The following is a 20,262-nucleotide window of genomic DNA, read 5'->3' as shown; positions in this document are numbered from 1 at the left end:
CATGCACATGCAGTGTCCAGAGTTCTGCAGCTGTGGGGTGGGGAAACTCAGATTTTGCTGATGCACCTGTGGTGGATAGGCTTGCGTTCCCCGTGCGGCACACAGGAGCACCCGCAGTGAGTTTGCTAGCGCAGGCGCACTGAAGCACTCTGAAGGGCACGCTTTGGGCAGGTATCCGGGATGGGTGAATTCAGAATTTCTACTTCCCAGGGGAGTGCAACCCTATTAGTCCAAGATCGGACCCAGCAGAGGCTCATCACGGTTTCCCCAAAGTGCCCTGTGGATAGATGGGCTGAGGGGGAGTGAGGAACTGTGGCCGTTCAGTTCGCCAGCGCTGAGCTCTGATGCACTCTGAGGGGCCCTGGCGCTGAAGTTGCGCAGCTGGGTGTGTGTGGGCAGTTATTCAGGCAGAGGGAATTCAGATTTCTACTGGGTGGCAGTGCGCCTGTGTCGGTACAAAATCACACCCAGCCGAGGCTCCCAGTGACTCCTAAGAGAAGTCTATGGAGTGGTGTGCCTTGGAGACCTGACACTGGAGACGAGCGAACACACAATGTCGGAGGTCTGCCGCTGGGGAGGGGGAGGCTGCACTTACTGCTGCGGGCGCGGTGCTCCTTGGCGGTGGAGGTCCCAGGGTCCGCCAGTCTGCGGGTGTGGCTGCAGGATTTTGGCTGGAGTGGCTGCCGGGTCGCGGGCAGTGTCCAAGGCCTGTCTGGGTGGTGGTGCTGCTGAGTTCCTAGAAGAGGCCGCTCTCCCCTTTAAGATGGTGTGGGCTCCGTGCCGGAGTCCCGCAGTCCGGGGAGTGCACAGCGGTGGTAGTCTCTCCGCGTCCCCCAGAGCCTGGTCTGCCAGCCTCTGCTGCTCCTGCCGGATTTAACTGTCCCCCCCTCACTCACACACACACCACACACATCCACACACTCTCCACTCATCCCCTCACTCACTCACTTCCTATCCCTCACCTCCGTCCTGCCAGCCGCCATCTTTTTGTCTCTGGCTCTATTTTTGTTCATCAGTTTATGTTGTTCATTATATGCCACTCGGAGCAGACCCCCACCTGGTGTGTGTCCACTGGGTTGGGGGCATGCTCGGAGCCACGGAGGCTTGTAGCAGGTGCCCCCCTGTGCTGTGTCTCTGCTCCGGCCCTCCCCTAGCCCCAGCCTCCCCACAGCCACTGGGGCTGGGGGCGGCTCGCAGTTTCCTCCCAACCATCTGCACACGCAGCTCCTCCTGAGCTGGTCATGAAGGTCATGACGCCTTAAGGCATCCTGGCTAATTTGCATATTACCTCTCTAGATAGATAGATAGATAGATAGATAGATGTGCATTGGATTTTTGTCAAATGCTTTTTCTGCATCTATTGATATGATCGTGTTATATTTGTCTTTCTATTTGTTTATATGATGTATCACATTTATTGATTTGCCAATATTATACCAGCCTTGCAACCCTGGAATAAATCCCACTTGATCATGGTGTATGATCTTTTTAATTATTGCTGGAGGCGATTTGCTAATATTTTATTGAGGGTTTTAGCATCTATGTTTATCAGGAATATTGGCCTGTAATTCACTTTCTTTTAGTGTCTTTATCCGGTTTTAGAATTAGGATAATGTAGGCCTCATAAAAGGAGTTTGAAAGTGTTCCTTCCTCTTGGATTTTCTGAAATAGTTTGAGGAGTATAGGTGTTAGCTGTTCTTTGAATGTTTGGTAAAACTCCCCTGTAAAGCCATCCGGACCTGGGCTTTTGTTTGGTGGGAGTATTTTTATTACTGCTTCAATTTCATCAGTTGTTATTGGCCTATAAGGGTTTTTTGAACCTTCCAGATTTAGTTTTGGGAGATTGTATTTTTCTAGGAATTTGTCTATTTCATCCACATTGTCCAGCTTTTTGGCATATAGTTGTTCATGGTATTTTCTTACAATCCTTTGTATTTCTGTGGTGTCAGTGGTTACTTCTCCACATTAGTTTCTGATTTTTTAAATTTGGGTCCTCTCTCCTTGTTTCTTGATGAGTCTGGCTAATGGTTTATCAATTTTGTTTATCCTTTCAAAGAACCAGCTCTTGGTTTCATTGTGTTTTTTTTTGTATTTTTTTTTAGTATCTATGTTATTTATTTTTGCTCTAATATTTATTATTTCCTTTCTTCTACTTACTCTGGGCTTTTGTTGTTGTTATTTTTCTAGTTCTTTAAGTTGAAGGGTTAATTAGTTTATTGTTAATTTTTCTTGTTTTTTGAGGTATGCCTGCAGTGCTATGAACTTCCCTCTCAGGACTGCTTTTGCTGTGTCCCAGAGATTTGGGGTTGTTGTGTGTTCATTTTCATTTGTTTCCAGGAAGGTTTTTTTTTTTTAATTTCTTGATGTCATTGATAACCAATTCTTTGTTTAATAACATGCTATTTAGCCTCCATGTGTTTGAATGCTTTGGGGCGTTTTTATTGTAGTTGATTTCTAATTTCATTATACTGTGATATAAGAAGATGCCTGATAGGATTTTAATTTTCTTGAACTTGTAGAGACTTGTTTTGTGTCCTATCATGTGGTCTATCTTTGTGAATGATCCATGTGCACTTGAGAAGAATGTATATTCTGCTGCTTTGGGTTGAAATGTTCTACAAATGTCAATTAAATCCATCTGATCCAGTGTGTTCTTTAGAGTCTGTTTCCTTGTTAAGTTTTTGTCTGGAAGATCTATCCAGTGAAGTCAGCAGGGTGTTAAAGTCCCCTGCTATGACTGTATTGTTGTAGATCTCTATATTAAAGTACTCTGGAACATATATATATATATATATATATATATATATATATATATATATATATAAAATTTGGTGCGCCTATATTGGGTGCATTGATGTTTACCAGGGTTCTATCCTCTTGTTGGATCCATCCCTTTAGTATTAAGTAGTGACCTTTGCTGTCTCTTGTGATGGCCTTCATTTTGAAGTCTATTTTTTCGGATATGAGTATTGCTACTCCAGCTTTTTATTCTTTTCCACTTGCATGGAAAGTTTTTTTTTCCATTCCTTCACTCTCATCCTGTATGTGCCTTTTGTTTTGTGATGGGTCTCTTGTAGACAGTATAAAGTTGGGTCATGTTTTTCTGACTAATTTGATCAGGCAAAGACTCAAAGCCTCCAAAAGCTGCCTCCACCTACAGACTGATAGGATTCCAACTTGAATTGCCCCCAAGTGATTGTCCTCAGTTGTGGCAAGAGTTTTATCAACAGGGTGGGGCAGTTGCTTCTGCCTGGAGGCTAATTGTTACTTTAAATCTCTTAAGTGGCCTCAGAGCAAGGTGTTTGCCAATAGGGTATATCAACTGTTTCCCCCCAGGCAAGGCAAATGTCTATGTGGGGAAGATGTCCCCTTAAGGGAATGAACCAGTCCAGGAAACTTGGGGTGCCTCCTTTCTGAGTTCTATTCCCTGAGTCCCCAGTCCTGGGTTCTGCTCTCACAGCTCCAGTTCACTTCACCTTCCCTCTGCCGGAGCACAAGGTGGGTGGCTCCACAGCAAATTTAGTGTGTTGGCTCTTTAAGAGAGTGCCTTAATTTTCAGCTGTTACTCCCTGGCAGATAGCACTCCACTGCTTTTCACAGCCAGATGTTATGTGGGTACCCTCCTCAGTTTAGGATCTCTCTGCTGGGGAGCCCAGCTTGGGGAAGATATCCCAGAGTTCTCAGTGGCACCCCCCACAGCTGAGATATCTATCTCTCCGGGGCTTCAGTTGCTGTCCTTGGGCGCCCAGCCAGCCCTTTCGAGCCTCCACCCCTCCTACCAATCTCTATGCGGTCTCCACTTTCGGGCCTCAGATATCAGGTTCTCTCCTGCGAGTTTTCTGTTGATTATTCCGGAAGTTTTTCTGCATTTTAGTTGTAATACCAGTTTGCTCCTGGGAGCATATCTGTGCAGCATCCACTTACTCTGCCGCTATTTTAAATCTCATCTGTGGCAGTTCATTCTTATTCTTTTTATTCTACTGCATTTGTTTTTCTGTTTACATCTTTATTTATTGTCAATCCTCACCCAAGGATACTTTTTCCATTGATTTTTTAAAAAGAGTGGAAGGAAGGGAGAGAGAGAAGGAGGGCAGGAGAGAGTGAGAGAAACATTGATGCAGAGAGACACATCAATTGGCTGTCTCCTGTACACACCCCAACTGGGGCCCTGGATGGAAACTGCAATCCAGGTACATGCCCTTGATCTGGAATCAAACCCACGACCCTTCACTGTGTGGGCTGACGCTCCAACCACTGAGCCAGGCTACTCAGGGCTGCATTTGTTTTAACTATTGTGTGAAAATAACAAAAATGTCCAATAGAGAAATTATTGAATGATGTGTTAAAAGTAATATTATCCTGTAATTGAAAATGATGTAGATTTTTACTTTTAACATAATAGTACCACAATATATTATTAAGACAAAAATCAGGCTATGAGAGAATATGCACAATATTATCGTATTTGTTTAAAAACAAAGTTTGAAAGGATACCGATGCCAACAGTTAACATTTCCTACATTGTCTGAATGTTTATAGTCAGTGCATCTTGTAAAGCTGTTTTGTTGTTACTGAATGTTTACTTCATGTGCCAGGCCCTGGATTCAATGCTTCACGTGCATTATTATTTCATTTAATCCTCTCCGCAGCCTGTGATGGTCTAACCATGTACTTTACGGAGTTGAAATTGAAGCTCAGAGAACAGAGTTAATACAGGCAGAGCCGGACCTCAAACCATGTGTCTCCAACAGCAGCAGCGTTCTTGCTTTTAATGTCAGGCTCTGCTGCCTCCTAGAGATAGAACAGGGGATGAGTACCAGTTAGGACCGTTTTTGGCCATGCCCCATCTAAGCATCTCTAAAGTCATGAGGCCCCCCTTGTGACATATAATTCTTATTATTCAAAAAGTGAACTCCTATTCATGTGGAGGAAGCCTAAAAGGCCATTAACTTGGTCTAAACAAGCTTCCAAAGAACATGGCACCCATGAAAGAGAAAAATAAAAGAACAAAAGGACAGTTGAAGTACTGAAGAAGAAATTGTTAAAAATAATAATAATATGAAGTGATCTGAAAAAATAGCAACTAAAGTTTTAAAACATAATGGAGAACTGAAATGCATAACTATCACACAATATATATTTATATACTGTATATGAGGCCCCTAGAACCATAAAAATGGAAAAAATTCACTGTTGATAAGTCATTCTCCAATTGCTCCCCTTAAAAATCAAATTGACCCCCTGTGGGGCATGTGCCCATGTTGAAAACCATGTTATTGTAACAAAGAACCCCACAGCCACATGCCCACCCTGAAGCAGCCACCACGTAGGGACCTGCCTGGTGCTGTCAGAGATGGACAGAGAGGGTGGCCAGGCTCAGAGGTTCCGACTCTCCTGTGAGAGGTGGCACGCTTCACTCCCCCACATTTCATTGGTCAGAGCACGTCACAGGGCTGCAGCCAGCTTCAGGGGGTCAGGAGGAGAACCTGACATACTTGGCCCCCACCATTGAGGCCACCATCTGCTGCAGCCTGTTTGGGGGACGTGCAGGGTAAAAGGAGGAGTGGGGACTGGTAGGAAGTGACAGCAGGACTCAGGATGGTGTGCTTTCTCCTCACCCAGGTGGAGTTTGTCCCTGAGCTGCCCAAAACCGTCACTGGCAAGATCAAAAGGAGTGAACTTCGGGAAAAGGAGTTTGGTCAGATGCAAGGGCACTAAATTCAGCATCCCTTCTGGGTGTGACCTTGGGCAGACCCCTGGCTGCCTCGGTGCCCCCACATGGCGGGCCGAGGGGGGATGTTGAGGGCTGATGGGGAAGGGCCCAGGCGGCCAGCATTCCTGCATTTCTGTTCTTTTAAGTGAACATCAGTCACTCCCCTGCCTCCAAGGCTCTTGTTCCTTTGGATGCCCAGGCGGGCGCTCAGATCGGGGCTGAAGATAATAAAGTGCTGACATCGACATCAGGGTGATCCTGCGTTGTGCCTTCATCATGTACATGAACCTGTGCTGAATGCGGTCCCTCCTTGCTCTCCCCCCTCCCCCTGGAGAGAGCACGGGGCCTGATTCTCGCTCCTGTTGCCTCCCGCACACACCCCAGTGTTCCCAGGTGGCCCTGCACGTCCAGTAGGTGACCAGGACCCAGAGTTCCGGGAGTGATGCTCTGAGCAGCCCAGGCACCTGCCTCAGCTGGGTCCCAGCCTAGGCCCGGGGTGGGCAAGTGAGTGACCAGCTCTCCAGGGACCGGGTTCCACAGGACTCTCCCAGCTTCTGCAGAGGTGCCCCGTCCCTCATTCCTAGGAGGGGCCAGGGGCCTAGTGGTCTTACCCCTCAGCTTCCCCCATGTGCACCCACCCACGCATTCCTTCCCCAGGTTCCAGGGTCTTCCAGCCCTTCTCCCAGGGCCCAGAGTCCTCCCTAAAAACTCCCCCTCCACACTCTTTCAGTTCTTTCTGCCACCAGAGTCTGCCCCACCCCCTCTCCCAACCTGGGCGTGGGGTTCTATGAACTGACCCTTCACTTCATCCATCCTTAGGATGGGACCCCCAGGGGCACATCACAGGCTGGGAGCAGCAGGGGCAGAAGGGGCTCAGCCTGGGGGTGGGGAAGAAGCACATATTGTCTCCTTTTCCCTCCCTGATGGGAGTCACTCTTAGGGCGATCCCCTCTAAAGCCCTTTGCCAGGAGGCACAGACACACAAACTCACAGGGAAATGTACCGATACCTATACCGCTTGGGGGTGATGTACTCCTTTATCCTTTTCTTTTTCTTTTTTTTTTTTTTTGATCTGGGAAGCTCTTTATTTAACCGTCTATTTTGAATGATAGCCTTGCTGGATATAGTGATCTTGGTCTCAGAAACTTGCTTTCCATTACCTTGAGTACTTCATGCCATTTTAGTCTGGCCTGTAGAGGTTCAGATGAGAAATCAGGTGTCAGCATTATGGGAACTTCTTTGTAGGTAACAGTTTGCTTTTCTCTTGCTGCCTTTAAGATTCTCTCTTGGTCTTTAATTTTTGGCATTTTAATTATGATGTGTCTGGTCATGGGCCTGTTTGGGTTATTCTTGCTTGGTGATCTCTGTGCCTCCTGGACTTGTGTGATTTTTCCTTTACCAGGTTAGGGAAGTTTTCTGCCATTATCAAACATGTTCTCTGTCCCTTCCGCCCTTTCTGCCTCTTCGGCACACCTACTGTGTGAAAATTGTTACGTTTCATGTTGTCCCACTGTTCCCTTAAGCTGTCCTCCTGTTTTTTAATTGTTTTTCTTTTTGGTTCTCTGATTGAGTGATTTTTTTCAACTCTGTCTTCTAATTCACTGATTAGATCCTCAGCTTCCCCTAATCTGCTGTGTATTCCTTCCAATGTGTTATTTGTTTGTGCTATGTCATTCTCTATTTCTGTTTTCAGAGTCAGAGTCAGTATATCTTTTTTTTCATGCTGTTGAGCATCTTTACCATCATTACCCTGAACTGTTTCAGATAAATATCTTATCTGTGCTTCATTTATCTCTTCTTTTGAAGAATTCTCTTGTTCTTTCTTTTGAGGGTGGTTTCTTTGCCTCCTCAGTTTGACTGTGTGTCTGGATTTGTGACTGTGTATTAAGTAGATCTTCTACGTCTCTCAATTTCTAGTGCACAACAGTGTCAAACGCTGTTTCTGACTAATTAGATCAGGCAAAGACTTAAAGCCTCCAGAGTTTGCCTCTGCCTGCAGACTGAAAGGATTCTGACTTGAATTGCCCTCAGGCTATCATCCTCAGGTGTGGCAAGAGTTTTTTCAAGAAGGTAGGGCAGTTGCTTCTATCTGGAGGCTAACTGTTATTTTCAGTCTCTTAAGTGGCTCAGGAACTCAGCACTGTGGGGCAAGGTGTTTTCCAATAGGGTGGGTCAACTGTCCTCCCCCCAGGCAAAGCCTGCTGTACAGTAAATGTCTGTGTGGGAAAGATGTCCTCCGCTGCATAGGGGACTGAATCAGCACAGGAAACCATGGTGTCTGCCTTCTGAGCTCTAACCCCAGAGCCCCCAATCCTGGCTTCTGCTCCCATAGCTCCAGTCCACTCTGCCCCCTCTCTGCCTGAGCACAAAGTGGGTGACTCCACAGGAAATTTTGTGTGTTGGGCTTTTAAAAGGGTGCCTGAATTTCCAGCCTGTTTCCCTGGTAGACAGCAACCCCAGTGCTTTTCGCACAGATGTTATGTGGGTACCCTTCTCAGTTCTGGTGCTCTTTACTGGGGGGCTCAGCTTGGGGATTAGACCCCTGACTTCTCAATGGCAAATCAGCTGAGATATCTCTTCAGAACTCCAGTTGCTGTATGTGGATGCCCAGCCAGCCTTTCCCCACTCTGCCCCTCCTACCAGTCTTTATGCAGTCTCCCACTTTTGGTCCTCCATTATCAGGGTTTGCTGTAGCGCAGTGTTCTCAACGTTCTGGCCCTTTTAATACAGTTCTTCATGTTGTGACCCAACCATAAAATTATTTTCATTGCTACTTCATAACTGTAATGTTGCTACTGTTATGAATCATAATGTAAATATCTGATATGCAGGATGGTCTTAGATGACCCCTGTGAAAGGGTCGTTGGACCCCCAAAGGGATCACAACCCACAGGTTGAGATCCACTGCATCTAGCGAGTCTTCCATAGATTATTAAGGCAGTTTTTCTGTATTTTTTTCTACTATGTGTAGCAGTTAATAATGGCGGATTTTGTAATTTAAAAAAAATCCATGATAATTTCAAGAGAAACATCAAAAGTGCTGTATTCAAAGTAATGTCCATTGCTACCTACACATATCCCCATCTTTCAGGTAATTTGTAGATACCGTCCCAATAGAACTTTTCTTGTTTTGAGGCAAACCATTCAGAGACCCACTTTTCCACTTCTTCGTAAGTTTTGAAGTGCTGCTCAGAAAGTGTGTGTGCCATCAATCAGAAGAAGTGGTAATCTGAAGGAGCAAGGTCTGATGAATTCAGCGGGTGGGTTAATACTTCCCAGGCAAGATCTTTTAATGTGTCTTTAACTGGTTTTGAAGTGTGTGAGGTGCGTCATCATGAAACAAAATTACTTTGCTGTGTCTTCTGGAACATTCTGGTCATTTCACAATCAAAACGTGGTTCAAATGGATTATTTGTTGTCAGCAGCGATCAGTATTAACGGTTTCACCTGGTTTTCGAAGCGCATAATATACCACACCTTCCTGATCCCACCAAACACAGAGCATTGTCTTCTTTCCAAAGAGATTTGGCCTTGCAGTGGATATTGATGGTTTAACTGGATCAACCCGTGATTTTGTGTGTTTGGGATTCTCAAAATACATCCACTTTTCATCACCAGTCACAATTCCATGCAAAAAGACCTTCTTCTCGCCACTGCAGCAACATTGTACTGATGACTTTTCAGTTTTCCATTTATCTTTCGTTCAGTTGATGTGGCACCCATTTTCCTTCCTTTAAAATTTTTCCCGTTGCTTGTAAATGATCGGAAATTGTTTGCTGAGCAATGTTTAATCTTTCTGCAAGTTGTTTTTGAGTTTGACACGCATATTCATCCAATAATACTTGTAATTGTTGGTCTTCAAACTTTGACGGTTGACCTGGACATTCTTTGTCTTTCACATCGAAATCATTACTTTTAAAGCTTTTAAACCAGCGTTCACAAGTATCTTGAGATGGAGCATGTTCACCATAAACTTCCCAAAGTATTCAGCAGCACTTTTCTTCAAAATAAATTAATGAATTATAACTTCCCACAAGTGCTCTTTTTTTGGCACAAAATTCAACATTTTTAAGCATGAAAATATCTATGATGTTAACACCTTCAGCAAATTTGACATATGAAGTTCTGAAGCTTGTTGTCAATACAATAAAATAGCATACATATCAAATCGCATATATATTCCCATATGTGTAACTCCATCTATTGAAAAAAATCTGTTAAACCTAGTAATTAACCAGTACACCTAGTAATTCCAGTTTGTTACTGGGAGGGTGTCTGTGGAGCATCCACTTACTCCGCCCCCATTTTTAATCTCCTCTGATTCAATAATTGTAATTTCCAAATAATATTTATGTTATACTAGAGGCCCGATGAATGAAATTCATGCAAGGGTCTTGGTCCTTGCATCCCCAGCTGCCTCAGCTGGCCCTCGCAGCCCCTCACAGCCTCAGCCAGCCCTCACAGCCCCTTGCAACCTCAGCTGTTTGCCTCGGCCCTCGCAGCCCCAGCTTCATCTGAACGTAGTCTGAAAGGTCATCTGGAAGGATATCCAAATGGTTGTTAGGCTGCCCAGTCTAATTAGAATATAATGCTTTTATTATTATAGATGATATGTAAATGGTTTGTTACAGTGCCTGTAACATAATCAGTTTTCAATAAATTTGAGTCAATATTTTTTATTCATGAAAAATTTGAGTCTCAATTAATTCATTTATTTAATGAAAAGAAATACAAGGTACTAATCCTATATAATAAAGAGCTAATATGCTAATTATACAGGCCAGCAGAACAACCTTCCAGAACAACCAGTGGGCGGGGCCATGGGGCCATGAGGCAACCAGGGCCATGAGGGCTGAGGCAGTCCCTTTAGACAAATATTGTGCATCACGCCTCTAGTCCTATCTAATAAAGAGGGAATATGCAAATTATCTGTCATGCTGTCACAAAATGCCTGTGCCCACAGCACAGTCAGGGATCCTGTAACACAAGATGGCTGTGCCCACAGTGGAGGCTGAGTTCCAGTAACGAGCCTTAAGGAGCAATCAGCAGGGCTCTAAGGCTGCACCCCCGTCCCCCGCCCACCTGGTGGGACTTGACAGGGGACCTCATGCTATGCCCCCCCACCCCGGCACCGGGCCAGGCCACTTGAGGCCATGCCCCCCACCCAGCAGGGCTTGACAGGTGGGGCTGGCCAGGTCTTGATCTAGCCCAATGGAGGTTGGGCCAGCCAGTTCTGGATCTCGGGCGATTTCAAAGCACATGTGGGTGGACAGGGACTTTACTCTGGTTCCTGTGGCACAGACCAGACTCTGACAGGAGGAAGATTTTCATATACATATTACTAATTTTCTTTCATCTCTGACACTTCTATTATAAAGAAAGGGCAAATAACAAAATTAAAATATTTTCTCTAATTAATTCCCTTTAAAAGTGAATGAATTTCGTGCACCAGGTCACTAGTATATGTGTAAATGTGGTTATGTTTATGAGTTACTTTAGGAAAGAGGTCCTAAAGGAGTAATTGTATCTTCTCTCTTCCCACTGCCCTTCCACTCTAACAGTACTACCACCACTACTACTGCTATTCTTACTATGTGCCGGGAATTGTTCCAAGCAGTCTGCATGTATTATCTCCTTTAATTCTCATATCAATTCTGTCAGGTAGGTGTTATTTTTCTTATTTTCGGGTGAGGAAACTGAAGCAGAGCATTGCAATGACTTTCTCAGGATCTGTGTGCTATAGTAACTGGCAAACAGGATCTCAGCTTTGCCTATTTGGCACTGGAGTCTGTTTTAAAAACAACAACAGCTGCCATTTGAAAAGCACTTTCCATTGCTCCATATGCTGGGCCAATTTGAGTGTCTTGCAAACATTATCTCAAATGGCTTCCTCTCCGGGACACAAGTTGATGCAATATTGGATCTGAAATGGCTGGGGAAGGCATTGGTGAATTCCTATGGCTTGGCCAAACGTAAAACCAACCCAGTTTGTGTAGTGTCATAAATTCCAGAGTCAAAATTTTTTTTCCTTCCAGAGCAGATAGGGTTGATCAGAAAATGTAAAGAGAGTGGGAGTCCCTTCCACCCAGTACCCAGTTTCTCAGTTGAGCAGCTCATATCTATTGTTTTTGATAAAAGAAGCCAGAAATCAGACATGGAGATGTGTGGCAGGTAGGATAGAAGTAGAATATTGTCGGGAGACTTGAGCAAGGCAGACCACCTTAAAGAAAGGCAGGCCTCCAGTCCTTGGCCATGTTAGGCAATCTCTTCAGCGTGCTTCTACAGAGGTATAACATGACTGACTACACATGTCATTGCAGAAGCCAAAAGCTGGAGAGTCACCTTAATCCCTCTTTTCTTCATTTCCTCTATCCAAACCATCAGTACTAGTACGTCCTCCTGATGGTGTCTCGAAATGCCACCCCGCACCCGCCACTTCTCCGTGGTCATTGTGTCAAGCTTGCCCAAGCCACCATCACAGCTTAGGCCATCCAGCATCCTCCTCACTTCCAAAGCCCTTCTCACAGAACTGCCAGCGAGCTCTCTACGATACAAACCTGATCATGTCGCTTCCGAATTACCTCTTTCCCATGCTAATTTATTTCAAAATTAAGTAACCGAGGACATCAGCCACTTAATTGAATAGTGAATCATGTCTCTTTTCTCTTAAAATCCTCTCAAGACACCCCATCACACTTCACACAGACCCCAAACTCCTTATGATGCCCAAAAAGTGTCTCCTTTGTGCTGTGTCTCCTGCCTGTGTCTCTGACCCCAAACGCATCTTCCTCATTCACTAATCAGCCACCCAGCCTCGATCTAGTCCTTGGAAAGCTCATCCTCCTGCCTGTGTACTTGCTGCTCCTCCTGCCTGGAACGCTTCTCCCATGGTCTTCGCATGGCTGGCTCCTTCTCCTCCTTCAGGTCTCAAAATGTCACTTCCTTAGAGAGGATATCCTTCGTCACCCTCCCCACACCACCCCCGCCATGTCACACTGCTATATTATCTTGTTCTATTTTCTTCTGGACACCTATTACCATTTGGGATTCTCTTGTTAATTCAATTGATTTTTTAAAATAAATCTTTATTGTTCAGATTATTATAGCTGTTCCTCTTTTTCTCCCCACATAGCTCCACTACACCCGGTTCCCACCCCAACCCATGCCCTTACTCCCCCCCACTATCCTCGTCCATAGGTGTATGATTTTTGTCCAGTCTCATCCCACAACCCCCCAGACCCCCTTCCCTCTGAGAATTTTCAGTCCACTCCCTTTCTTTGCCTCTAATTCTATTATATTCACCAGTTTATTCTGTTCATCAGATTATTTATTCACTTGATTTTTAGATTCACTTGTTGATAGATATGTAACTTGTCACTTGGTTGTTTATAATTTTTATCTTTATATTTTTATCTTCTTCCTCTTCTAAAAGAATACCCCTTCAGCATTTCATATAATACTGGTTTGGCAGTGATGAAGTCCTTTTAGCTTTTTCTTATCTGTGAAGATCTTTATCTGACCTTTCAATTCTAAATTATAGCTTTTGCTGGGTAGAATAATCTTGGTTGTAGGTCCTTACTATTCATCACCTTGAATATTTCTTTGCTGGGGTCCAATCCCAGCGGGTCCAGGGGTCCCCGAAGGTGTGGACGGAGTCGGCGAAGAAGGAATGACACGAAGACAGCCTTCAGTTGATCAGCAGCCTAGTCAGGACCTCTAGCCAGGATCTCCAGCCAAAGTTCTGGTCGGAGTTCTGGTTAGGAACTGACGAGGATCTGATGAGGATCTGATGATGATCTGATGAGGATCTTATGTTTATTGTCTTGTTACATCCGTATTTATACCAGCCGATTTTAATCCTGTCAATTTCTATTACAAAGGTTAGGGTGTTTCTTATCTCCATTCCAGGGAGTAAAGATTATGTAGCTTAAGCGTGATTGTTCTTATTTAAAGTGATTAACTACCCGCCTGGCACTTAGTTAAGGGATTTTATTCCCTCCCTAACTTCAGGGAAAAATCCCTACCTGGGGAAACAACCTTTCTCGGAGAGGTGACCTTGGTTAAAACACATAGCGCCAAGAAGGGGAGCACCCATTAAGAACAGTATGCCATATACGCCAGGTCCCTTGAAACATGCTGTGCAGATGTTTCTTCTCTGCAGCGACTGTGTCAAGCAGCAAGGATGGACCGGCTCCCGGCATTTCTTACCACTCCCTTCTGGCCTGCATCATTTCTGTTGAGAAATCAGCTGACAGTCGTATGGGTACTCCCTTGTAGGTAACTAACTGTTTTTCTCTTGCTGCTTTTAATATTCTCCCTTTGTCTTTTGCCCTTAGCATTTTAATTATGATGTGTCTTGGTGTGGTCCTCTATGGATTTCTTTTATTTGGAGTTCTCTGTGCTTCCTGGACTTGTAAGTCTATTTCTTTCACCAGATAGGGGAAGTTTTCTGTCATTATTTCTTCAAATAGGTTTCAATATCTTGCTCTCTCTCTCCTTCTGGCACCCCCATAATTCAGATGTTGGTATGCTTGAAGTTGTCCCAGAGGCTCCTTACACTATCTTCATATTTTTGGATTTTTTTTCTTTTTGTAGCTCCTGCTGCGTGTTTTTTGCTTCTTTGTATTTCAAATCTTTGACTTGGTTCTTGGGATCCTCTGGTCTGCTATTGGATCTCTGTATATTATTGTTTATTTCAGTCAGTGTATGCTTAATTTCTAATTGATCCTCTTTTATATCCTTGAGGGTCTCACCAAATTTCTTGGAGCTTTCTAGAAGATTCTTGAGTAACATTATAACCTTAGGTTTGAACTCTATACCTAGTAATTTGCTTTCCTCCGTTTCTTTCGATTGTGACCTGTTTCTTTGTCTCTGCATTTTGACTACTTCCCTGTGGTGATAGAGTGGCTTTGTGTGCTAGGTGTCCTATAGGGCCCAGTGACTCAGCCTCCCTAATTACCTGAGGTAGACACTCTTGGTGCACCCCTTTGTGTGCTGTGTGCACAGTCTTGTTGTAGTTAAGTCTTAATTGCTGTTGGTATCACTGGAAGGAATTGACCTCTGGACCAATTGGCTGTGAGGAAGAGTTGTGTCTACAATGAGAGAACTGCTGTGTTGGAGACACCCTTATAGGGCAGGACTTGCTTCAGTGGGGCTTTGGTGTTCACTGAGTCTGCCCCCTGAGTGTGTCTCTTATGGATGTGAAGAGTTGTACTCTGTTATGGTCTCACACTGGCTCTTGGATCTCCAAGGAGGTGCAGAGTCAGCCACTGCCTGAGGCCACCCAGCAGGAGCTTCAAAGAGATCTGTAGATTCTTTCTCTTTGTTTGGGGTTTGGAGGTGCCCAGATGAGGCCCAGCTGTGAAGCAATGCAGGCTGCTGATGAGCCTTAGGCCTTCTTTTGGAAACTCAGGAGCTCTCTGACCCAGCTGCAGTTTGTTAGGTTTTAGACTGCAAAAGGTCAGGCCATTCATATGTAAAAGCCTCGGCACTCAGCTTTGGTGGGGTTGTAAATTGAGTGGGGCGGGGTCTCAGGGAATCACCAGGGCACAGCAAACAGCAATGGTTGCCCGTTGGCCTTGCCCTGGATAGGTCCCTGGGTCTCTGTTTCCCACGGCACTTTGCAGGAACAATGATCACTGCAAGCACCTCTGAGAAAAAGCTGCCCTCGTGTTCAGGCCAGATGCCAGACAGTCCAGTTTCTCCCCGTATGAATCTGGGTCCCCAGAGTCCCACCTTAAATTGGAGTTCAGAGCAGTAAGGAGCTTGTATCTCCCTCCTGATTAAAAAAGACAACAGCGTACCCAGTTGCCAGCCCATTTCTGTGCACGCCTCTATACCTCCACACTCTGCACCGCCGCACCTCCTACCAGCTTCAAGGTGCTTTTCTCTTTCCTTCTAGTTGTATAACTTCCACTCAGTCAGCCTTCCCATGGTTCTGGACAATATCTGTTTTGTCTTTTAGTTGTAGTTTTGATGTGGTTGTGTGAGGCAGCAAGTTCAGGTGTTTACCTATGCTGCCATCTTGTTTCCTCTCTTTCTGATTGATTTTTTGTCTGCAGTCTTCTGCCTCCCTCTCATGGAAATATAAACAAGAGAGCAGTAACTTTGATTGACATGTCCAAAGCTATATCCATACCTGGAGGGTGCCCATTATATGTCTATTGCATGAACGAATGCTCCATAGGTTTGTCATAAGGTTAAGAAAGTTAATGGGCCAAAACCGGTTTGGCTCAGTGGATAGAGCGTCGGCCTGCGGACTGAAAGGTCCCAGGTTCGATTCCGGCCAAGGGCATGTACCTGGGTTGCAGGCACATCCCCAGTAGGAGATGTGCAGGAGGCAGCTGATCGATGTTTCTCTCTCATTGATGTTTCTAACTCTCTATCTCTCTCCCTTCCTCTCTAAAAAATCAATAAAAAAAAAGATTTAAAAAAAAAAGAAAGTTAATGGGTGTAACGTGTTCAGGTTGAAAGGAGAGGGCTGCACAGTTACTCGGAGAACTGGGCTGATCGAGTCTCTGCCATGTTTTGATGTTACCATCTTCACACGTGGTTTTCAGGACTAGTGAGTCAGGGAAGAGAGTGTCGAGACTCAGACCTGGCCTGAAATGCCCTAGACCAGGGAGTTGTGACACCTCCAACTGGGGTTCATAAACAGAACTGGAATTCAGTGGCCTCATTCTCACTGCAAGAGAGGCTTGGCAATGAAAGAAACGTGTGCACGCAGTCTTCAGAGAGTTCTACATCTCTACCATACACCCATTGTCAAAGGTGAGAAAACTGAGGCACCAAAGGACAAGAAACATTCTCAATGTCACAGAGCTGGCAACTGGCAACTGATTGAAACCCAGGCTTCCTGGCCCCTGTCTCCTTGACCTCAACACTGTTGTTAAGTTCCCCACAGGAGGTCCACTGAGATCCAGAGAGGATCCCATGGACTTTTCTTCCTGTCCGCATTCTCTTCTCAAAAGTGATGAGTGACTGATTTTTCTGCTTGAATGACAGGGGTTTGTGGGGTTTTTTTGTACTTTGATAGTTTTGGTGTTTAACCTTTACTAGCCCTGCCTTCTTGTTCACTCGTTCCATGAAATAGAAGTCTGTCTGAGCTAAAAGTTCATCATTAATGAATCACTCAGGAAGAACAAGACCCATGCTCAGAGCACAGGTGTTCTAGGTGTTTCCAGCAATCTTTGGTGGTGACTTTGAACAGTGGTATTTCTCTCCTGGTTCAATGGAGGATGGGTGGTAAAATGGAATGGGAAAGTTGGGCCAGAACAGTGGAGATGTGCCTACCCCCCAACAATACACCCACAACACCCACAAATGTCTCTAGGAGAGAACTAACAATTCAAGCCACTACCTGTGACAGTACCCACTCCCATCTGCATGCCTGCGCCAGGTGCTTCCCAGGAATTACCTCATTCAGTCCTTTAAGAGAGCCCAGGGACACATCTGAGTAGCAGCCCTTACCTCTCCATTTTTCAGACCAGAAGACCAAGGTTAGAATAACAAATGGCCTGCACACGGGCCATCTTGTAAGTGGCTGAGCCAGAATTTTAGCTGTGAGATTCCAAAGACCCTGCATTTTGCTAGTACACCAATGTTATACTTCAAATCCGAAACTAATACAACCAACCAACACTGATTATGCCAAGCACTGTGCTATATGCTTTCACAAATTATTCTATCTAATCAGAACCTCAATGAAACAACCATTCCCTGACTGGGTAGCTCAGTTGGTTAGAGTGTCATCCAGATACGCCAAGGTTGTGGATTTGATGCCCAGTTTGGGCACATACAAGAAGCACTCAATAAACGCATAAATAAATGGAACAACAACTCTCTCTCTCTCTCTAACTCTCTCTCTCTCTCTCTCATTAATTAAAAAAACACATAGGAGATTAGGTGTGCCCAGGGGACACATCTGAGCAGCAACCCTCTCTGATACTTCATTTCTTTAACTGCAAAATGAAGGTGGTGATATTGAGTAGGAGATATGGGCAGGCTGTACCTAGCACTGTGGCTGGCACATAGCAGGTGATCAATGTTATGTAAGACAGCTGTGCTTGGGGTGGAGGTGCAGAGGGGAATAACAAAGACCCAGAAGGTGAACACCTGGAATAAGACTGCACCATGCAGTAGTGGGTTCACATTATATAAAGGGCGTGGCTTTCATTTTCTAAAATATTTTCATGCCTAACACGGGGTGGGCTTTAGAATTTGCTGGGTGCTATAGAGCACCTCAACATTCATTGAGCCCTTACCCTTATTAGACACAGTACTGGCAAAGAGGTTTTTGTAGATTATCTCACTAATCCTGTGGGCAGCTGGGTGGTATGTATTGTTACTGTGCCCTCAAGTTCAGAGACACAAATAGTGGCCCAAATCACTTAGCTGGTAGGCAGTGGAACCAAACCTGGCTGTCAACTCTAAGATCCCCTGGGACTCACTAAGTCTGTTATCTGATAAAATAAATAGTTTTTTCAGGCAAAAGTCTCAGGAAATCAGAGCTCTGTTGCTAGAACTCAAGGCATTGTGGGCCTGAGCACAGAGTAGTTGGCCGAGCCACCTCTCAAAACCCAATGCCAAATTGAAATCTACCTTAAAGCATTTCAGAAAGGAAGGGAGAGGGAAAGAGAGATAGAAACATTAATGATGCGAGAAACTCATTGATGGGCTGCTTGTGCACGCCGCACACTGAAGTTTCTGCCCGCAACCTGGGCATGTGCCCTGACCGGGAATCAAACCTCAAACTCCTGGTTCATACATAGGTCGATGCTCAACCACTGAGCCATGCCAGCCAGGTTCAAATGATTGTTCTTTAAAACTATTTTGTAGGATGTCCTTAGACCAGTGATTTTTCATCATTTTTATTCCACAGCACACATCAACTAATTACTACAACTCGGGGGCACACCAAAAAGTATACTATATTTTTCTCCAATCAGACCAAAACTTGTTATAATTTTTATTCATCCACACTAGCTGGCTATTGTTGTGTTGGCTGTTGTCAGTTTTGAAAATTGACACTCGAAGGCAGTGGTTCTCAACCTGTGGGTCGCGACACCTTTGGGGGTCATATTTTTTCATTCATTTTTTTTTTTTTTTTGCTTTTCTGGTTAGGTGTTTTTGCTGCTTTGTATTTCAAATCTTTTGCTTGATTCTTGGGAACCTCTGGTTTGCTGTTGGATCTCTCTATAGTATTATTTCAGTCAGTGTATGCTTAATTTCTAATCAGTCTTTTTTCATATCCTTGAGGGTCTCACTAAATTTCTCGGAGCTTTCTAGAAGATTCTTGAGTAACCTTACAACCATGGGTTTGAACTCTATATCCAGTAGTTTGCTTTCCTCCATTTCTTTCATTTGTGACCTGTTTCTTTGTCTCTGCATTTTGACTGCTTCCCTGTGGTGATAGAGTGGCTTTGTGTGCTAGGTGTCCTATAGGGCCCAATGGCTCAGCCTTCCTACTTACCTGAGGTGGACACTCTTGGTGCACTCCTTTGTGGACTGTGTACACATCTTGTTGTAGTTAAGCCTTAATTTCTGTTGGTATCACTGGAAGGAATTGACCTCCAGACCAATTGGCTGTGAGGATCAGCTGTGTCTACACTGGGAGAACTGCTGTGCTGGAGACACCCTTATGGGGCAGGACTTGCTTCAGCGGGGCTTTGGTGCTCACTGAGTCTGCCCCTTGAGTGTGTCCCTTATGGATGTGAAGAGTTGTACTCTGTTATGGTCTCACGCTGACCACTGGTTACACTGGCTCTTGGATCTCCAAGGAGGTGCAGAGTCAGCCGCTGCCTGAGGCCACCCAGCAGGAGCTACAGAGAGATCTGCAGATACCTCCTCTTTGTTTGGGGTTTGGAGGTGCCCAGATGAGGCGCAGCTGTGAAGCAATGCAGGCTGCGGTAAAGCCTTAGGCCTTCTGTTGGAAGCTCTGAAGCTCTTTGACCCAGCTGCAGTTTATTAGGCTTTAGGTTGCAAGAGGGACAGGCCATTCATATGCAAAAGCTTCTTCGCCCAGCTTCGGTGGGGTTGTAAATTGGGTGGGGCAGGGTCTCATGAAATCACCAGGCAGAGCAACCAGCAATGGCTGCTAGTCAGTCCCACCTCAGAATGGCTCCCAAGTCTCTGTGTCCCACAGCCCCATGCAGGAACAATGATCCCTGCAAGCACCTCTGCCAGAAAGCCACCCTCGCGTTCCTGTCCCGATGCCAGACAGTCCAGTTTCTCTCCGTATGAGTCTGATTCCCCAGAGTCTCGCCCAGAAATGGAATTTAGAGCAATTGGGAGCTTGTATCTCCCTCCTGATTGAAAAAGACAACAGCGTGCCCAGGTGCCAGCCCATTTCTGTGCATGCCTCTGTACCTCCGCACTCCGCACCTTCGCACCTCCTACCAGCTTCAATGTGCTTTTCTCTTTCCTTCTCTTTGTAGAACTTCCACTCAGCAGCCTTCCTGTGGTTCTGGTTGATATCTGTTTGAATCATCTTTAGTGTAGTTTGATGTGGTGTGCAGCATGCAGACATGTGTGTAGCTATGCTGCCTTCT

The 20,262-nt window shown here is 45.1% G+C and overlaps 1 protein-coding gene across 1 annotated transcript in view; it reads left to right on the top strand.

The window, feature by feature from the left end:
• Positions 1-5,963, top strand: part of LOC102433316 (acyl-coenzyme A synthetase ACSM1, mitochondrial-like) — a 42,161-nt gene extending 36,198 nt beyond the window's left edge. The window contains exon 13 of the mRNA XM_023744648.1: positions 5,623-5,963. Coding sequence (XP_023600416.1) covers positions 5,623-5,718 — 96 coding nt within the window. The 3' untranslated portion in view covers positions 5,719-5,963. The remainder of the gene's footprint in view (positions 1-5,622) is intronic.
• The last annotated feature ends 14,299 nt before the right edge of the window (positions 5,964-20,262 follow it).

Source organism: Myotis lucifugus, unplaced genomic scaffold (assembly GCF_000147115.1).
Source record: "Myotis lucifugus unplaced genomic scaffold, Myoluc2.0 scaffold_480, whole genome shotgun sequence".
NCBI lineage: Eukaryota > Metazoa > Chordata > Mammalia > Chiroptera > Vespertilionidae > Myotis > Myotis lucifugus.
The sequence above is the reverse complement of the archived record's forward strand: the minus strand, read 5'-3'. Positions and strand labels throughout refer to the sequence as shown.